Source organism: Urocampus carinirostris, chromosome 4 (assembly GCF_059441175.1).
Source record: "Urocampus carinirostris isolate Australia breed hairy pipefish chromosome 4, RoL_Ucar_1.0, whole genome shotgun sequence".
NCBI lineage: Eukaryota > Metazoa > Chordata > Actinopteri > Syngnathiformes > Syngnathidae > Urocampus > Urocampus carinirostris.
Window position 1 is genome coordinate 14,723,946 of NC_142352.1, and position 17,858 is coordinate 14,741,803.

General features: G+C 37.9%; 1 protein-coding gene across 1 annotated transcript in view; it reads right to left on the reverse strand.

Moving 5' to 3' along the window:
- Positions 1-296: 296 nt before the first annotated feature.
- The window catches only part of LOC148366904 (ephrin-B2a-like), a 34,518-nt gene continuing 16,956 nt past the window's right edge, over positions 297-17,858 (reverse strand). The window contains exons 3-5 of the mRNA XM_088333725.1: positions 14,492-14,584; positions 4,901-5,014; positions 297-775 (exon numbers count right to left, since the gene is read on the reverse strand). Of these exons, the coding sequence (XP_088189851.1) occupies positions 390-775; positions 4,901-5,014; positions 14,492-14,584 (593 nt within the window). The 3' untranslated portion in view covers positions 297-389. The remainder of the gene's footprint in view (positions 776-4,900; positions 5,015-14,491; positions 14,585-17,858) is intronic.

The following is a 17,858-nucleotide window of genomic DNA, read 5'->3' on the forward strand; positions in this document are numbered from 1 at the left end:
TTTGCGCTTTCTTTTCTCTCGTTCTGTCTTTCTATTTCTCTTTGGATTTCTTTCTTCCTCTCCCTTTCTTTTCTCCCTCTCTCACGACTTTTTATCTTTTGTTTCTCACGCTCCCTCTCTCTCCCTCTCTCTCTTTTTCTTTTTGTCCCGCCCTCTCTCCTCTTCTCTCCCTCTTTCTCTTATTTCTTTATCTCTCTTTTTCTTTCTCTTTAATCTACTAGTCCGGCCCCAGACAAAATGTTTGTTCTATCGTGTGACCCCCGAGTTCAAATGAGTTTGACACCCCTGGTGTAAGACCTAAGCTCGAGTCTTAGGAGGATAGTACCCGGGCTGGATTTTTTAGGCCCGATTTGACCTCTACTCCTAGCTAATTGAAGTATTAGCCAAAGTCAGACTTTATAGTAAACGTTTGTAGGACTCTGCGTGCTCATCTCCTTCACGATGTAAACGGGGGCTCCGTATTCTCCGCTGAGTCGCTGAAAATGTCGGCAAAATCCCCCGTCGGCGGGGAAGACCACCTCGCTGCGCTCCGAGTTAGCATTGTCGCTGCTAACGCTGTCCCGCTTGGGCGCCGCTAAGGTGTTGAGCGACACCGCCGCCGACTGCCGCCCGTTCCGGACGCAGGGGAGCCACCTGCAGAGCACGGCCACCACCGCCAGGACCAGGACTACCAGGAGGACCAGGACCACGGCCGAGACCACCCAAACGGACCGGCCTGGAATCCAGCCACCGTCATCGCCCGCGGGGGGGAGATGCCCCGCTTCCCAGTTGGAGTCTGTCAGGGGGGGGGGGAATGGGGGGACGCATGAAAGAGAAATGGAGATAAAAGGGGACGAGAGGACGAGGGGACGAGGGATGGGGACGCTCTGCTGAGTGCGTTTGGATAATTGTGCAATTTGCTACCGTGACCTACATTGCAATAAATAAATCATGTCTTCATCATTGTCCCAGTGGCAGATACAGCTTTTAAATGAGCAAAATATTCTTCGATAATCGTAAGGCAAATCGAGATTTAGAAGTAAAAATGGATGGTGTTGCCATAGACATTGTATCAGAAATTAAGTTTTTAGGGGTCATAATAGACAATAAATTAAATTGGAAAACACATATCAGACACATACAAACTAAGGTATCTAAAAGCATTTCAATAAATTTCTTTTAAATTATAATGCATTGTATTTATTATATTGTTCTCTAGTTCTGCCATATTTCATATTTCAGATTCAGATCTACTTTATTGTCATTCTAGTACACGTGTATACAGAACGAAATGTCGATACATCTGACCCGCAGTTTCCTTGAATGTACAGATATAAAAAAAATGTTGTATTGAGTTGGAGTATTGAGTACTAATAATATACTAAATAATTATGGCTATGTATAGTATTTTACAGTAGTGCAAAGAGTGCAAGAGGAGCAGCTCACCAGATGTGCAAAATGGGCAGTCAGGTAAACAGTAACAATAACACTGTAACAATAACACTGTAAGTACAATAGTGCAGAGAAACAGATGTGCAAGGAGTGGCTAGCTATAAAGAACTGCCAGTAGTGCAAAAACAAAACCAACAGATGTACAGATTAGCAGCAGTTTAGATTTACTATGTGTTTGATTGACCATTTAACAGTCTAATGGCCAGGGGGACAAGACTATTGTGGAACCTGGTGGTCCTGCACCGCACACTGCAGTACCTCTTCCCAGAGGCTAGCAGAGTGAACAGTAATATTTAACATATTGTGCAGAAGCAATCGTTACAAAAGTTCACTAAAGCCCCTTTTTATCCTTCAAAAACATGCAATAAGAACCATACACAGGGTAGGATATCGGGATCATACCAATATTTTATTCATGCGGTCCAAATTATTACAATTGGATGATTTAATAAAAAATTTCACTTCACAAACTGTTATTTAAGGTCAACAAAAACATGGTGCCAGAAAACATACAAAAATGATTCACTCGGAAAGAGGGAAATTATAACTTGAGGGGCTGTAGTGAATTCAAAATCCCAAAGGTGAGAACAACCAGGAAAAGTATGTGTGTGTCTGTGTGTGGAGTCAAACTTTGGAATAATTTACAAGATGAGCTCAAACAATGTCCAACTATTCATGTGTTCAAATGTAAATACAAAAAAAGCATTACTAGTGAAATACAGGGATGGAGAAAAGGGGATATGAGTGAGATTGGAAATACTGCGTGTAAAACTATGGTTAACTTGTTGTTATTGTTGCTATTATTATATCATAACTGTTATTATAAATATTATGTTTATTTTTATTGTTGTTATTATCATTGGTGCCGCAGTGACGTTTGGTAACTAGACGCATTATGACATTGAGAGATGGGTATTACCAAGATTAGTGTACAAAATATGTTATTATTGTAATTATTATAATTATTGATATCTGACCTATGTAATAAGTATATCCATGATATTTTGTTATATTAGACATAAGAGGAAAGGAGGAATTGTAAAATTGATTTAATAGGGAAGATAAAGGGGTAGGGAAAATAAGCATCTGCTTCTGACTACCCCTTTTCAAACATGTTATGTAGCATTATTTTGTTGTTGACTCATTGTTTTTGTCCTGTTTTTATTTTAAGGTTCGAAATTGTATTCATTTCTTTCATTCATTCATTCAAAATGGGCTTATTTAACTAAATAATACACTTTATACCAGGGGTCAGGAACCTTTTTGACCCAAAGAGCCATAAAAGCAAAAAAGGTTTTAAAACGAAATTGAGAGAGCCACATCATATATTTTCAGACAAAATTGAAAAAACTGCCAAAAACTCTCTCCAGACATAAGCTTATTCTTCAGCACATTTCATTTCACTGTGTGTCATTTGATGATTTAATCAAATGTATTAAATGATAATAATGCCAAATCCTGTGTCCCAAATCAATGTAAATATTCCATTTACAATTTGTCTTCCACCTTCAGTTAAGAGTGTTTGAGGCAATTTTTCCATGAAATTTGTCCTTAATAACGGTTTCAAAACAATGTGCATGCAAAGTTCTTTTGTAAAAATGTCACAAATTACTGCAAACGATAAGCATATCGTCATATTCACTTTTGGTGTAGACTGAGCAAGAGAGAGAAAAGAAAGTGCCTTGCGCCGTGTGCAGGTATCCGCCCACCTGTACTGCTCACCCAATCAAAGTCGTTTGCCAGCATTTTTATTTATCAGTTTAAATGGTTTCTTATCAAACTTCGGCATTAAGTTGCTTCAGCTTTATATGGACAAAAATCGGGATGAAATCACTTAACTTTGGAACGCCACAGAGAGATGTTCAATAGTTACATTTTATTTCGGAGCCATATGTACTCATGAAAAGAGCCATATATGGCTCCAGATCCATAGGTTCCCTACCCCTGATTTATACTATGATATTCATTTTCAACAACAACAAAATCAGATGAGCCTAATTTACCATTAGATTTTCAAAATAGTAGGCTTCATAAAATAATATCAGCATCCTTTTATACTAAATAAAAAATAAGACATCAAATAACCAATGTTATCTAAATTTATGACCGTTTTTCAAAATAAACTTCTTACTGTATCATGACTTTATTTATGACAAAAATAACTTCAAATGGGGAAACTTATCTTATTTTAATACTAGAATTTCCCAATTAATATACTTTATACCATGATTTTAAGTCAAGTCATGTTTATTAATCACAAGGAGTCTCAAAGGGCTGCACAGACCACAGAGTATTGCAAACTACAGACCATTATTACACCATCCCCTGATCTAAAACCTACATGCGGGCAAGGAGAAACTCAGAAATGCCAAAATATTTGCAAATATTATTTGTTTTAATGGCCTTCTGGTTCCGGGAAAGCTTTATGGACATTATATTTTACTTGACATTGAAAGGTAATGAAGGACATTTATCTACTAGTGAATTTGCATTGGTGAATGTAGAAATATTATTCAAATTAAGTTTTCATTTCGACTGATTTTTTTGTGTGAAAATGAACGTATTTTACTACTGGACTTCAAAACAAAATTTATGTTACTTCACTACTGGAGTTTCTAAATAATATACACCATACAATAATATCAACTTCATTTTCAGCAACAAAAACAATAAAAATGAGCTCATATTACTTCTGGATTTTCAAAATAATATACTATAATATTGACTTGATTTATATTTTCAAGATAAACATCATACTAGATTATTTGCTTTATTTCGGACAAGAGTAAAAAACCATTTCAAATGAGTATAAATATCTTATATTACTTGAAAATCAACTTGATCCAATAATATTAACTTGAATGTTTCATTAAATAAAAAATATGACTTTAAAATGAGCAAAACAATCTGTACAACTTGATTTTTCAAAATAAAACCCTTCATATATAATGTCACCTTGATAAAAAAAAAAAAAAACTTCAAATGAGAGAAAATTATCTTATTTTGCTTCTGGATTTTCCAAATAATATACTTATATCATAACAAAAATGATAAACTTAAATTAAAAAAAATTAAAAAGTAAGACTTTAAAAGAAGCAAAATTTTATAATCTTATGCCATAATTTTTAAAATAGTACACTTTTTATGATAATAATAACTACTATTAAAATAAATAATATGACTTGAAATGTGCAAACTTATCTAATCTTATGACTTCAATTTTGAGATAATGTACTCCTTACCATAACATTAACTTATCTTTCTTTAACTTATTTTATTACTTGACTTTTAATATAAGAAACTTCATACGACCAACTTGAAATTGAAATAAAATAAAAATAAAATAACAAAAAGATATCAAGGGGCCAAAATGTGTATATATATGTATACTCTTGAATATTTATTTAGATTTTTTTTTTTATTCATGTATTTTATCTGCAGCCTAAATTATTGGAAAGATTGAACTTACCAGTTCGGTTCTTGACACTATTATCTTGAGCTGAGTCCTTGGATTTTGGTTTCAGTTGCAGTGGTGGAAATCTGGTGGGCGATTCTTGAAGTCTTGATTTGGAATCTGATGGACCTGCAAGACAATTTAAAAAAAAGAAAATAAAAATAAAAATCGCACCAAGAAATAAAAGGCAACATTTGTTGTTTTTCCTGTTAATCTTCTCAATAGTCTACGGGAGAAGCTACTATAAAAGTTAGTAAAAAAAATTGCAAGACCGAACCAGAATTTGTCAAACATTGAGACCCTGAATTATGCAAATTTTGTGACACAAGTGGCTAGAGAAGGAAACAGTGGAGAAAATGTAAAAGTCGCCTGAATCACGAAAGTGAGCAAAGTTTGCCTGCATGAGCAGTTGTGGAAGGCGACAGACACAAAGGACGAATTTGGAGCAGCTAACAATGACAACATAGACTGCAGCCAAGTGGCTAATGTGAGTGGCTAGATAAGGAAACAGTAGGCAAAAAAAATCAAAGATGCCTAAATCATGGGTCCTTGCAGATTTCGCTTACATGAGCAGCCAAGGAAGGCGAGTGGCACTGAAGAACGAAACAGGAGCAACCAACAATTGATTTAGGATTTAGTAGCAGGGGTGCTCACACTTCTTAGTATGCGAGCTACTTCCAAAATGACCCATCACAAAATGGAAATTCAAGGGCATTCTAGCATTCATAGACAGCATCCTAACTAGTTGAAATGAATGCACACAATACTTCTAAAATGACGCTTAAATAAATCAAATACATGGAATAAAAATAAAAACATTGAATAGAAAAGTAAACACCATGATTCAATTTATGTCAGTTTTTTGTAATTGCCAATGTTTTTTGTCCAATGATACTCTTGCAAGAAATAAGTATGCTGTGGTACAGTTGGATTCATCGGAAAAGATTAAATAACTTCTACTCAAACTTGGCAAATACATGTGTGGTTAATAATCCAAATTCCAACATATACCTAAATAGTAATTTATTAACAGTATTTTTCTTTATTTGTTTGTACTACATACACATGTTATGATATATCATTTGGACCCGTCATCATTCAATACAAAATACATCAGAAGAAAAAAATTACAAACAAATAAATTGAATAAATGACACCTTACATTGACAAAATTTGGAGTTCTCCAATTTGCTACTACTGCTAAGCAACATTGATGTCTATGCTGGAATTTTAGGCTATATAATTTGGACCCGTAATCATTCAATACAAAATACATCATAAGAAAAAAATTAAAAACAAATAATTTGAATAAATTACACCGTACATTGACAAAATTTGGAGTTCTCCAATTTGCTACTGCTGCTAAGCAACATTGATGTCTATGCTGGAATACTGCAATTTACTTCTAGATCGCAGCGTGTCCCAACAAATGCAATGCACCGAATACTTTCCTGTGATCTACCTATATTGCCTCAGTGATCCACCGGTAGATGGCAATCTACGTGATGACGACCCCTGATCTCATATCAGTATTGTTGCACACTGTCCATCAATGCCACTTTACACCGAAAAATAACGGCGACCAGATGATAAAGGTGCTGTATCTGAAGAACATCAGGAGTATGGCATCCATGGAAACCAGTACTGTTTCCTGTGTGGGAGGGAACCCTTACCCAAAAACTGCCCTGAAGAAGGATGAGTGCCGTGTAGAGCAAATAAGCCAAGCACAAAAATAATTTAATAAAATAATATTCTCACTGTACGTAATTATGTCGATTGGAGGGACATTTCCTAGTACTGAACATGGGGCAAATTTCTCACATTTTTGGCTTTCCAACAAGTTTGGCGATTTCAAACACCGTCACCCGATGCTGAGAGTATCAGATATCTAGGACCACACCCATAGAGACGTGATCTGGTCAAACGTCACTGGTCCGTATAAAAAGATTTGGTTGAGCGATAGCCGCTCTCTTTTCTTCTGCCTGGCTGGTTGGTATCGTATGACGGCCACCCCAAGCGGCCGTGCGGGCCTTCACTGCGGCCTTGAGCAGCACGTGGGCCATGCGTTGCGACCAGTTGGAGCACGAGACCAAATCCCTCCGTAACAACGAGTAAGAAGACGGTTTTATATTTAACACCATGTTTGCTGGTTCTTGGGAATGAGCGTTTTTTTACTGCACAAGGAAATCTCCCCAAATCGACTAGCATTATAGCAGGAAACTTTCTTTTTTTGCATGTAACTTCTAGACTTTCAGCGGTCGAAAACTCCCATTATCTCCGGCGCCTTACTCTCCCCTTTTTTTCCCAATCAATAATACTCTGTGTTAATAAATTGTGTGTGTTCTGATTCAATCGGTCTGGTTCATTGAATCTATTTTCTTGGGATTAGTAATTCATATCAGAACTCAAATAACTCAAAGTAATAACGTAAATGAATTATTATCAGTGTAGTGAATCCTTCAGAGAAAAAAAAGATTTATGGAGGAGCACAAGCAACACCTAGAGGAAAATGTTTTAACTGAATAACACACAACAGGAAGTGGTGGCCCGAATCTCTGACCCGTGGTTAGCCATCATGTAATATTTAAAACTGGACTTTAGATTTTACACCCCTTATTTAGAATGCAAAACGAGTCCTTCTCTAAGGGCTTTCCGCAGGATGTGGCCAGGTAAGTTGCTCCCACCAGGTAGGTCCATACCTGTCAAGCTCCAGGGCTCCATGCCCTTACAAACTGTCGTATTTTCCCTTACAATATATAAAATAATCTTACACCATATTTTTTTCAAACGTGTTTATTTATGTAGTTTAACATGTTATATTGTACATGTGTTTCGTTATCATATATATTGTTAATTAAAATTTTGTTGTGGGATCCCGAGTTGCTCTACATGAATGAGGTTTATTATAAAAAAGTTCAAAAATGAAGTAGCTTGGACGTTCACTGTAGAAGGAAAAAATACATGCAAATATAATTAAGTAGAATAATACATTTTCTCATTCAAATTATGAATACATTTTCTGCATTGAATTATTGTTGGTAATATACTGATTAAAGGGCTAACCACAAACCAGTCTTTTTTCGTTTTCTCATTTTATACTTCCTTTTTTTCTTAACTTCTTTATATATATATATATATATATATATATATATGTATATACCACAGCCATATCCCCCTAGTGGGAGGTGGCTAGAGTTATTTCTGACTCTTTTTGGGAGATTGATTCAGAGGAGGGGATTCCGAGCCCCCTCGCTCAACCCAACTGAGGTGTTGGGAGTCATTAGGTGACCAAACCCCCCAATTCCAACCCCTAATGCTGAACGCCAAGCAGGGGTACCAATGTTTTTAAGTCTTAGCTATGACTCGGCCGAGGCTTGAACCACAACCTCCCAGTCTCGGGGCGGGCGCCATACCCCCAAGGCCACCGAGCTGGTTTTCTTTATACAACATCCTAATTCGTAATATAATGCATAATGCAAAGCAAGAGAGCCGTTTGAGAGCCGGTTCCCTTTAATGAGTTGAGCCGAAAAAGCCGGTTCTCTAAAAAGATACGGGCTTCCTTTCACTACATCAAACCGCTCGCTTCGTTTGCAACGGAAAAAAACCCGATACCGAGATAGGGGCTACCGCGGCGAACTCGTTTGACTTGATTGATTTGCCGTTTCGTGATCGTCGGTGTATACCGGATGGCACCCATCATTGACAAATTTGCGTTTTTCCGTACGGATTTTCTTGTACGTCGTACACGTCTTAAAATGCATAATAAACGTACTTTGTACGGCAAAACCGTACAGGTTGACAGGTATGTTTTAAGGTCACGCCCGCCAGGTGGATCACTGCAAGATTTATCGAAAGTTCAACATCAAGTCAGAATTCTCCCTTTTCTGGCTTAATTCATCTAGAATGAACGACATTTCTTCCAAAACCTCAACTAAATAGTTCCTTGTTTGTTCGCTTTTACTTAAAGGGGACATGAAAGCGAGAAGCGTATTTGCGAGATCAGTTGACAAACTGGCAAAACGCTGAATTTCCATGTCCGACTCTTTCATTATTCATGCGGATAATGCTGCAAAAACCGCAGTTTGGGAGCTTCCACAAACTCATCATTTCCTCCCGGAAGGCGGAGAAAAAAATTCACTGCGACGAGATTTATGTTGCCATGAATCGAAGTAAGTGAACTGAGGTGATTAGTCTACGGCGGAATAACAAATGAAAAAAATAAAAAGTGGGCAGGTCGGTGTGGCTTCCGAAGCACGTATTTAAATAAACGAGCTTGGGTGCAGTGTAATAAATAGGTAATAAAGAGCAGCACTTAAATGGACGGAGAAAAATTATTCATTTTGACATTTGGTCGGAATGATTGCGTGCAATTGGGTCTCGAATAGAGATTTGAGGTTATTAATGGGAGCAGACCACCCAAAAAAAAAACTATATGGTTGTGATTATACAACGCTTTTAAAAGGACTCATTTTTCAAATCAGGGGTGTAAAAACGACAGTCTGGGGGCCGTTGGAGGGCCACGGACCATTTTTCAGCAGCCTCCACTCAAAAATCACAAGTGACGATTTTTTGTTAATGCATAAAGTTATCTACATTTTTTAGATGCATATAGTTTTGTCTGATCATTTTTGTTTTCAGGGGAAAATTATATACACTACCGTTCAAAAGTTTTGGGTCATGTGTTGTCCAAGTCCCGTTTTTTATTATTAATCAAATGAGTTGCCAACTGAATTGAAACTATAGTCCATCCATTGAGAAGGTTATAAATAATTATTATTATTTGGGGAAAAAAAGCATTCTTGAAACTTAGTTTTTGTCAAAGAATGGATATTTCACTTTTGAACGATAGTTTATATGAAAAAACAAAACGCACACACAGTTAAATAGTTGAACTGGAAAAGAAATAACTAATTCTGGTAAAACTGGACCTATTGTCATGACTTTCCCATTGCCCTCACCTGTGCCCGCTCGTTTCCTGATTGGTTCCTATTTAAACTCAGTACTTTCATTCATTCCTTGTCAGTTCGTACTGTCAGAACGGTGGACCCAAACGCGTAACGTTTCACACAAAGCTTTATTGAGGAACCGGAGGAGTCAGGCGTGGGAAAACAAACACCAGCGATCTGGTGCTTCGCTGGGCAGGAAAAGCAGGAAGCCCTCAAGATCGGAACGTGGTCGATGGTTGGAAACAAGTCGAGTAGCAGGGACAGAAGATCGGAGCGTGGTCAGAGGGAGGAATCAAGTCGGGTGGACGGAGACGATCGGGAAGCCAGGGGCAGACGAGCAGGATACGGGACAGGACGGGACAGAAGGGAGCCAGAGTCAAAAAGTGCTTGCCTTGCACGTGCGGAGGTTCGCTGACGGACTGACAAGGAGTGAATGAAAGTACTGAGTTTAAAGAGGAGGGGAACCAATCAGGAAACGAGCAGCAGCTGGAGCCAAACAAGCGGGCACAGGTGAGGCCAATGGGCAGGTCATTACACCTATCGATTACATAGGTACATGAACCAAAAAATTGGAATGTTTAGTAAAAAACAGCCTCTTACCTAAAAAGTATTACCCAACTTGGGTGGTATTGTGCAAAAACTACACCCCCAAAAATTTATTCCATAGCCCACAACACTGGAGGAAATCTGGTAGGAAGACATCAGTCAAAAGTTTTTGTTTTTTTGTTTAATAATCCCCCAATAATTGTCTAATTTATTTAAAAAAAAAAACCTTAACAAGAAAATTGTCTTTTTATAAAGTAAATAAACACCACACTAAATGGGTGATATTGCACAAAATAATACAAAAACAAACAGAAAAACAGAATTTTGTCAATCCAATAGGAAAAGCTATGGATAAATCATTTAAATATTTTGTTTATATATCCATCCATCCATCCATTATCTGCACCGCTTATCCTCAGAAGGGTTGCGGGGGTGCTGGAGCCCATCCCAGCCATCCTCGGGCAGTGGGCAGGGGACACCCTGAACTGGTTGCCAGCCAATCGCAGGACACACAAGGACAGACAATTCGCTCGCTCATACACACCTAGGGACAATTTGGACCGGCCAATTCACCTGACATGCATGTTTTTGGAATGTGGGAGGAAAACCAAAGTGCCCGGAGGAAACCCACGCAAGCACGGGGAGAACATGCAAACACGCGCTAATCACTCATCCGCCGTGCTGCCCTTCGTTTATATAATTGAATGTAATTTGGTTTGGAAAATAATTAAAAATAAAAAAATATTTATTGCTTTTTTATGGGGTTTTTTTCATATTAACCCCCAAAATTGAAATTTTATCAAAGAAAAATAACACCAAATGAATAGAGATATTGTACAAAAATGGTCAATGGTCTGCATTTATTTTGGTAATCTTTATTTAAAAGGTCCTCAAAATAGGTCGAACTGGTAACAACAACCTCAGTCTTTTTTTCTCAATCTTACAGAAAATTGGTGATTTAGTAAATAACCATAAAAACAACAACAACAAGATTACTTGTTGAAATTGGACCAAAAAAATGAAAAAATAGGTAACTATATTTGTGGCTTTTTAAAATAGATGTTATTTTACATAAGTTATTGAGAAAGCCCCAAAAATGGCATAAATCTGAAAATAAATAGGTATTATATTATAATTTAACGCCCTCATGTTGTGTAAGGGCAGGGGTCGGCAACCCAAAATGTTGAAAGAACCGTATTGGACCAAAAATAAAAACAAAAGGAAGATGTTTGGAGCTGCAAAAACATTGAAAGCCTTCTATAAGCCTGAGAAAAAAGGCAACACATGTTGTTTATATCTATATTATCCATATTAGCCAACCATCAAAAGGACTAAATTGGTTACAAATACATAATGAACTGTCATGATTAAATGTTTATTTTCACTCCAGCGCCATTTTGTGAAAGCCACGGAGTTTAACTTCATTACAATATTAATGAGTTTCAGTGCATTTCAGTGCTTTGATCAAATTAAATAAATGCAATGAAGGAATAAGATTTTTAATGTCATTTTTATCTTGAGGATTCCAAAAGACAACATCAAGATGGAAAGTACATCACGGACTAGGCAAAGAACAATAAAAGGAAGCATGCATTCACTGATATGAAAAGATGGATGTCATTTAACTTCTTGAGCCTCAATTCTGAAAAGACCGAAATGTTAGTTATCTAAATGCCGTGACATGTTCTCAAAAACCGCTCTGAGCATTGACAAATGTAATATCACCCAGAGTGACTCAGTCAAAAATTTAGGTGTCATATTTGACCCCAATTTGTTGTTAAGAATATTACTGGAACAGCTTTTTTCCATCTTCGCAACATTGCTAAAATTCAACCCATGCTGTCCCAGTCTGATGCGGAGATTATAATTCATGCGTTTGTTACCTCCTGTCTCGATTACTGGAATGCACTACTCTCTGGTCTCCCGAAGTCCAAAATCAAGAGCCTTCAGCTAGTACAAAATGCTGCAGTGAGGCTTTTAACTAAGACAAGTAAGTTTGATCACATTACCCCGATTTTAGCTAACCTGCATTGGCTCCCTGTTAGCTTAAGATGTGATTTTAAGTTTCTGTTGGTATTCATGCATGGACATGCCCCCCTATATCTTTCAGATTTAATTTCCACCTATGTTCCGGTTCGGAGCCTTCGCTCTGAAAATGCTGGTCTACTAGTTAGCTCAAGAGCCAAGAAGAGAACCGAAGTTTCAAGAGCATTCTCAATTTGGGCCCTGGTGCTGTGGAATGCTTTTCCCCCTGAGATTCAATCTGCAACCTCAGTAGAACTGTTTAAATATATAGCATATAAATAACCTATATTTTATGTTGACAATATCTGTGTATTATTTGTTATTGTAACATCCATTGCAGGCTGGTTTTCCTCATGTGCGGTCCCTTCTCAAGGTTTCTTCGTTTTCCTCATGTTGAGGTTTTGAGTTTTTCCTTGCCCTCATGTAGGTTTTAGATCAGGTGTTATAATAGTCCGTAGTTTGCAATAATCTGTGGTCTGTGCAGCCTTTTGAGACTCCTTGTGATAAAGGGCTATTTAGATATAAACATAAACATGACTCCAAAAAGGTGAAGTATAAGAAGACAAATCATTTTACAAAAATATCGCTTAAGTTTGATTTCTGAGCCAATGACTTAAAATGCAACAACATCCCCTGCTGGCGCCAAAGGTCCTGTTCGCTAATCGGTCTTTTGCCATGTTTTGGCCCATTCCTTCACCGTTTTAGGAAGGAATAAGTTTCTGTCTAACTCAGTTTTGTTCTTGAACTGTGCAGAATTACTTCATGTTTTCACCATTTGTGAACGGTTTTCTACACTTTATTATCTCTCAGGTTGCAGCAAAACCTACGATGGTAGAAGTCTAAAAATAAACTAATGCACTTCTATTTTGCGCTCCTCTAATGTATCCAGGAGTGATGCATTGGGAATTTTTCTCACTTCTCAGTGGGACTCTGAGGCAATTGTAGCATGTCTTTCCTGGAAATGTCTTTCCACATGACTCTTTTTGTGATTTGAGAACTTCTCTCTACAGAGCAAACATTCAGGCAAACCTCCCACACTGGCAATACATTCAAAGGAACATTGATTGATTCCATTTTCCTCAGTTTTCTCTTTTTACATTTGGAGTCCACGGGCCCTCACACTTGTGCCAGACACCTGTCTGGCCTGTGACGCTTCTCCTTTAAAAGAGGCGGAGCTTGGGCCATAAAGCGTGAGATAGTGGAGAGAAATGAAATGAAATGATCTGCATTTATATAGCGCTTTTCAAGTCAAGACTTCCCAAAGCCATTTACCGTGTGCTTCACATTTCCCAATAGCGGCCGTGCAGCCATGTAAGGCGCTAACCTGCTTATTGGGGGTATTAGGGGTTCAGTGTCTTACCCAAGGACACTTTGACATGTAACACGGAGGAACCGGGAATCGAACCTGCGATCTCTTGATCCCAAGACGAGCTCTCTATCTCCTGAGCCACTGCCGCCCGAGCAGCAGAGTTAAGCTAGCTCCTTGATTAAATATATTGTATTTATTCTACACATTGGAAAACGTTTAAAGTGTTTCTGTCACATTTATCTTCCAACAAAAACTATATTAAAACAAATCTATTTCTCGCCCCCATGTTTTTAAATTCGTAGTTTTTGGCGCAGAAGCGCCAGGAAGCCTCTCGGCAGAGCTCCATGTGGCTCCTGAGCCGCGGGTTGCCGACCCCCATGTAAGGGTCGCCACCGACCTGTTTCAAAGTTATCAAATGTAATAACTGATGTGTCTCTGGGGCCATAAAATCAAAATACAATGGGAATATATGGTGTTGGATGCATCTTATGTTTATTAGGATGTTGTATTAATTATATTGAGCAATACTTATTTTTTTTGGTCGTCAGGACTGAGTTAAATCCCGGGTCAAAATTGACCTGCTAAAACGGTTAATGGTACCAATTCCTAACACAGCATGAGGGTCAAATATTGGTTTGTTTTATATAAATAATGGAGTTGTTTTTTTTAAGAATTTGATTTTCAATCGTATTTCTTGAGGTGATTTAATAAAGTGATATTCTACAAAACGATCCAAAAACAAATTTTGCATAATAACGAAAAACAAATGGAGTTTCTTACTTTGTCCGACTCTCAGCATCAGCTTCATGGATTTGGTCCTGCAAACTCCTCCACTTGTGTTGTCCAAACTTGACAGAGCACCTGTAGATGTGGCTGAAACATGGCAAAATAAATCACAATTACTAAAGCTATTCATTTCATATATATTTTATACAGTGCTGTTCAAAATAATAAGAATGTGACTCACCAAAATATCTCAGATTATAGTAGGGGTGTGTTCAAAAGAACAGCAGTGTCTGCTGTTGACTGTACAAACTCAAAACTATTTTGTGTTTCCAAAAAAGATAGGATTTAGCTGTCCTAATGTTTAGTTGCATGCAATGTTCCCTCTAATTTTCCACAGGTCTGAGCGTTCACACAAAGTCGGTGAGCAACGCTTGAAACAACAGTGAGCCACCATAATCCCAAGTGTGGCAACTAAATCATTATTAAACATGTCCAAAACTTGACATCAAGTTACATTTTGCTGAGTTTCCGGCAATGCAAAATTATTTTTCTCTTTTGAATGAATTGACTCATGTACTATTGCAAAGGTTGTACGGCCTACAAACGTCATTTGTTCTCACAATTCTTTCACAAGATATCCATTTCTTTTTATTTCCTGATATATTTTGTCGCATAATATTAACATTTTTGGGGGCTTATTTAGTCGGTTGTAAGATACAGAACTGTACTTAATCACATTTTTTAGTGGAAGTACAATCTTGGCAACAAGATTCACTTGATATAATTGGAAATTATTTGAATGCTACACAAACTTTTTCTTCTTTTTTCTGTGTTTTTTTCTACTTTTTTAAAAATTCCTTTAAAAAAGATCTCATTGTGTTTATTTTTTCCGAGGTGTTACTTTTTCTTTTTGTTCTCTATTTTCTTTTTTCCTACATTTCTTTGTTTTCTTTTTTTCTGGCTTTTTTTCTAAATTTTTCGTTCTTTTTTCTCTTCCTTTTGTTTCTTTTTTTCTCAGCTTTTCACTACTTTTTCATTTTGATATTTTTTGCTTTTTTGTTCTATTCCCCCCTTCCTTTAAGTCATTTTGTGCATAAGTTTACATAATATTTGGTCATGTTGGGATTAAAGAAGCAAAAACAACCTGAAGAGCCGTTTAGGAGTCGAAAGAGCCGGTTCCTTTTAGTGAGCCGAGCCGAAGAAGCCAGTTCTCGACAAACTCTACTAACTTTACTCATTCAAAATACCGCATTTAGGACACGACGTCAGGGGAACCCGTGTATTTTTACGTTCATGCACTGTAACTTGACTTAAGTCGCTTCTTAATTAGTAATTTTGAGCCCTCATTTTTGTGCGCCGGCTAGATTTTCTTGTGCGCTGAGAATGTGCGAACAGTGCGCAATTGCGCACGCACGCAGCTTAGAGGGAACACTGGTTGCATGACCTCAGTTTTTTTATAACTGCTTCACATCTCTGTGGCACAGAGTCAACCAACTTGTGGCACCCTTTCAGTTGTTGGTTTACTCCATGATTGCTTAACAATATTCCACAATTTATTTACATTTCTTAGTTTTGCTTCACAAACATCATTTTTGATTTCACCCCACAAGTTCTTGATTGGATTGAAATCTGGGGATTGGGCTGGCCATTCCATAACATCAATTCTAATTGTTTGCTTGTCTACTGGTGTGTTTGGAGTCATTGTCTTGTTGAAACACACATTTCAAGTGCATGTCTTCTTCAGCGTAAGGCAATATAACCTCTTCAAACATCTTGACATACACAGATCCATGATCCCTGGTATGCGACAAACGGTCCCAACACCAGAGTAGGAGAAACATGCCCAGACCATGATACTTGCACCACCATGCTTCACTGTCTTCAATGTGTACTGAGGTTTGAATTTTGAGTTTGGGGGTGGTCTCAGACATAATCTGTGCCCCCTGGACCCAAAAAGGACAATTTTATTTCCATCCGTCCACAAAATGTTCCTCCCATTTTCTTGAGGCCAGTTGATGTGTTCTTTGGTAAATTGTAACCTCTTCTGCATATACCTTTTTTAAAGGAGGGACTTTGCGTAGGATTTTTGAAAATGAATTGGTTTCACACAGACGTCTTTTAACTGTCACAGCACTTACAGGTAGCTGGAGACGGTGTTTGATCGTCCTGGAGCTGGTCATTGGCTTAGCATTTGCCATTCTGGTTCTTCTCCGGTCAATATTACCAGTTGCCTTCCGTTTTCTTCCATGTGTCTCTGGTTCTTCTTCCCAATTTAAGGCATTGGAGATCATTTTAACTCAACAGCCAACATTTTTTGGACATCTTTATATGTCATTCCTTCTCCAATCAACTTTTTATTCAAAGTACGGAGTTTTTCATGGCAGTGTCTTGAACGAGCCATTGTCCTCAAATGCATGTTCAACCTGTGCTGGCTTTATCATCCTTAAATAGGCGCCACCTGTTTTAGTATTTTTTCATCCCCAAAACTGATGAACTCAGAAATCAATTGCCACACTGCTATTTTTTGAACATACCCCTTTGAAGTATTTGCCCAATTGCACAGCCTTTGGAGCGTTCTTATTATGAATGCTGGGAGTTTATTTTCAAAGAATCTACTGCACCTACTGGTAACTTGTCTGGCATGTAACAATAAAAGATATACTAAAACCTGAGATACTCGGGTTAGTCACATTGCACTGCTATTATTTTGAACAGCTCTGTAATTGTATATGTACTCAATGGGTACATAGAGAAGTTGAATTTATTGCTACCAAAGAGTGGGCTACCAAATATCCACCCTTTAGATCACAGGTGTCAAACAGGCGGGCAGCGGGCCAGATCGAGCCCGCTAAGGGATTGAATCCGGCCCGCGAGACAACACTCAGAGAAGCGCTAGAGACAAACAAGCAGCAGGTTGAAATATGTCAACTTGATGTTGCCAAAGCCAGGTGCCTCTCACAAAGACACTGTACTTGTGTATCTCTCTCTCTCTCTCTCTCTCTCTCTCTCTCTCTCTCTCTCTCTCTCTCTCTCTCTCGCCCCCCTTTTCTCCCACTCTGTCTCTGTCTCTTTCACTCTCCGTGTCTTTTTCTCTTCCTTTGTTGCTCTTTGTCTCTTTCGCTCTCTGTGACTTTTAACCTCTTTTGCTCTTACTTCCTTTTTTCCTTTTCTCTCTTTTCTCTTTCTCTCTTCCTACCCTTTGTGCTTTCTTTTCTCTTTTCTCTCCTTCTGTCTTTCTATTTCTCTTTGGATTTCTTTCTTCCTCTCCATTTCTTTTCCCCCCTTTCACAACTTTTTTTTGTTTCTCACGCTCTCTCCCTCTCTCTCTTTTTCTTTCTTTGTCTTGCCCTCTTTCCTTTTCCCTCTCTCTTTCTCTTATTTCTTTATCTCTCTTTTTCTTTCTCTTTAATCTACTAGACAG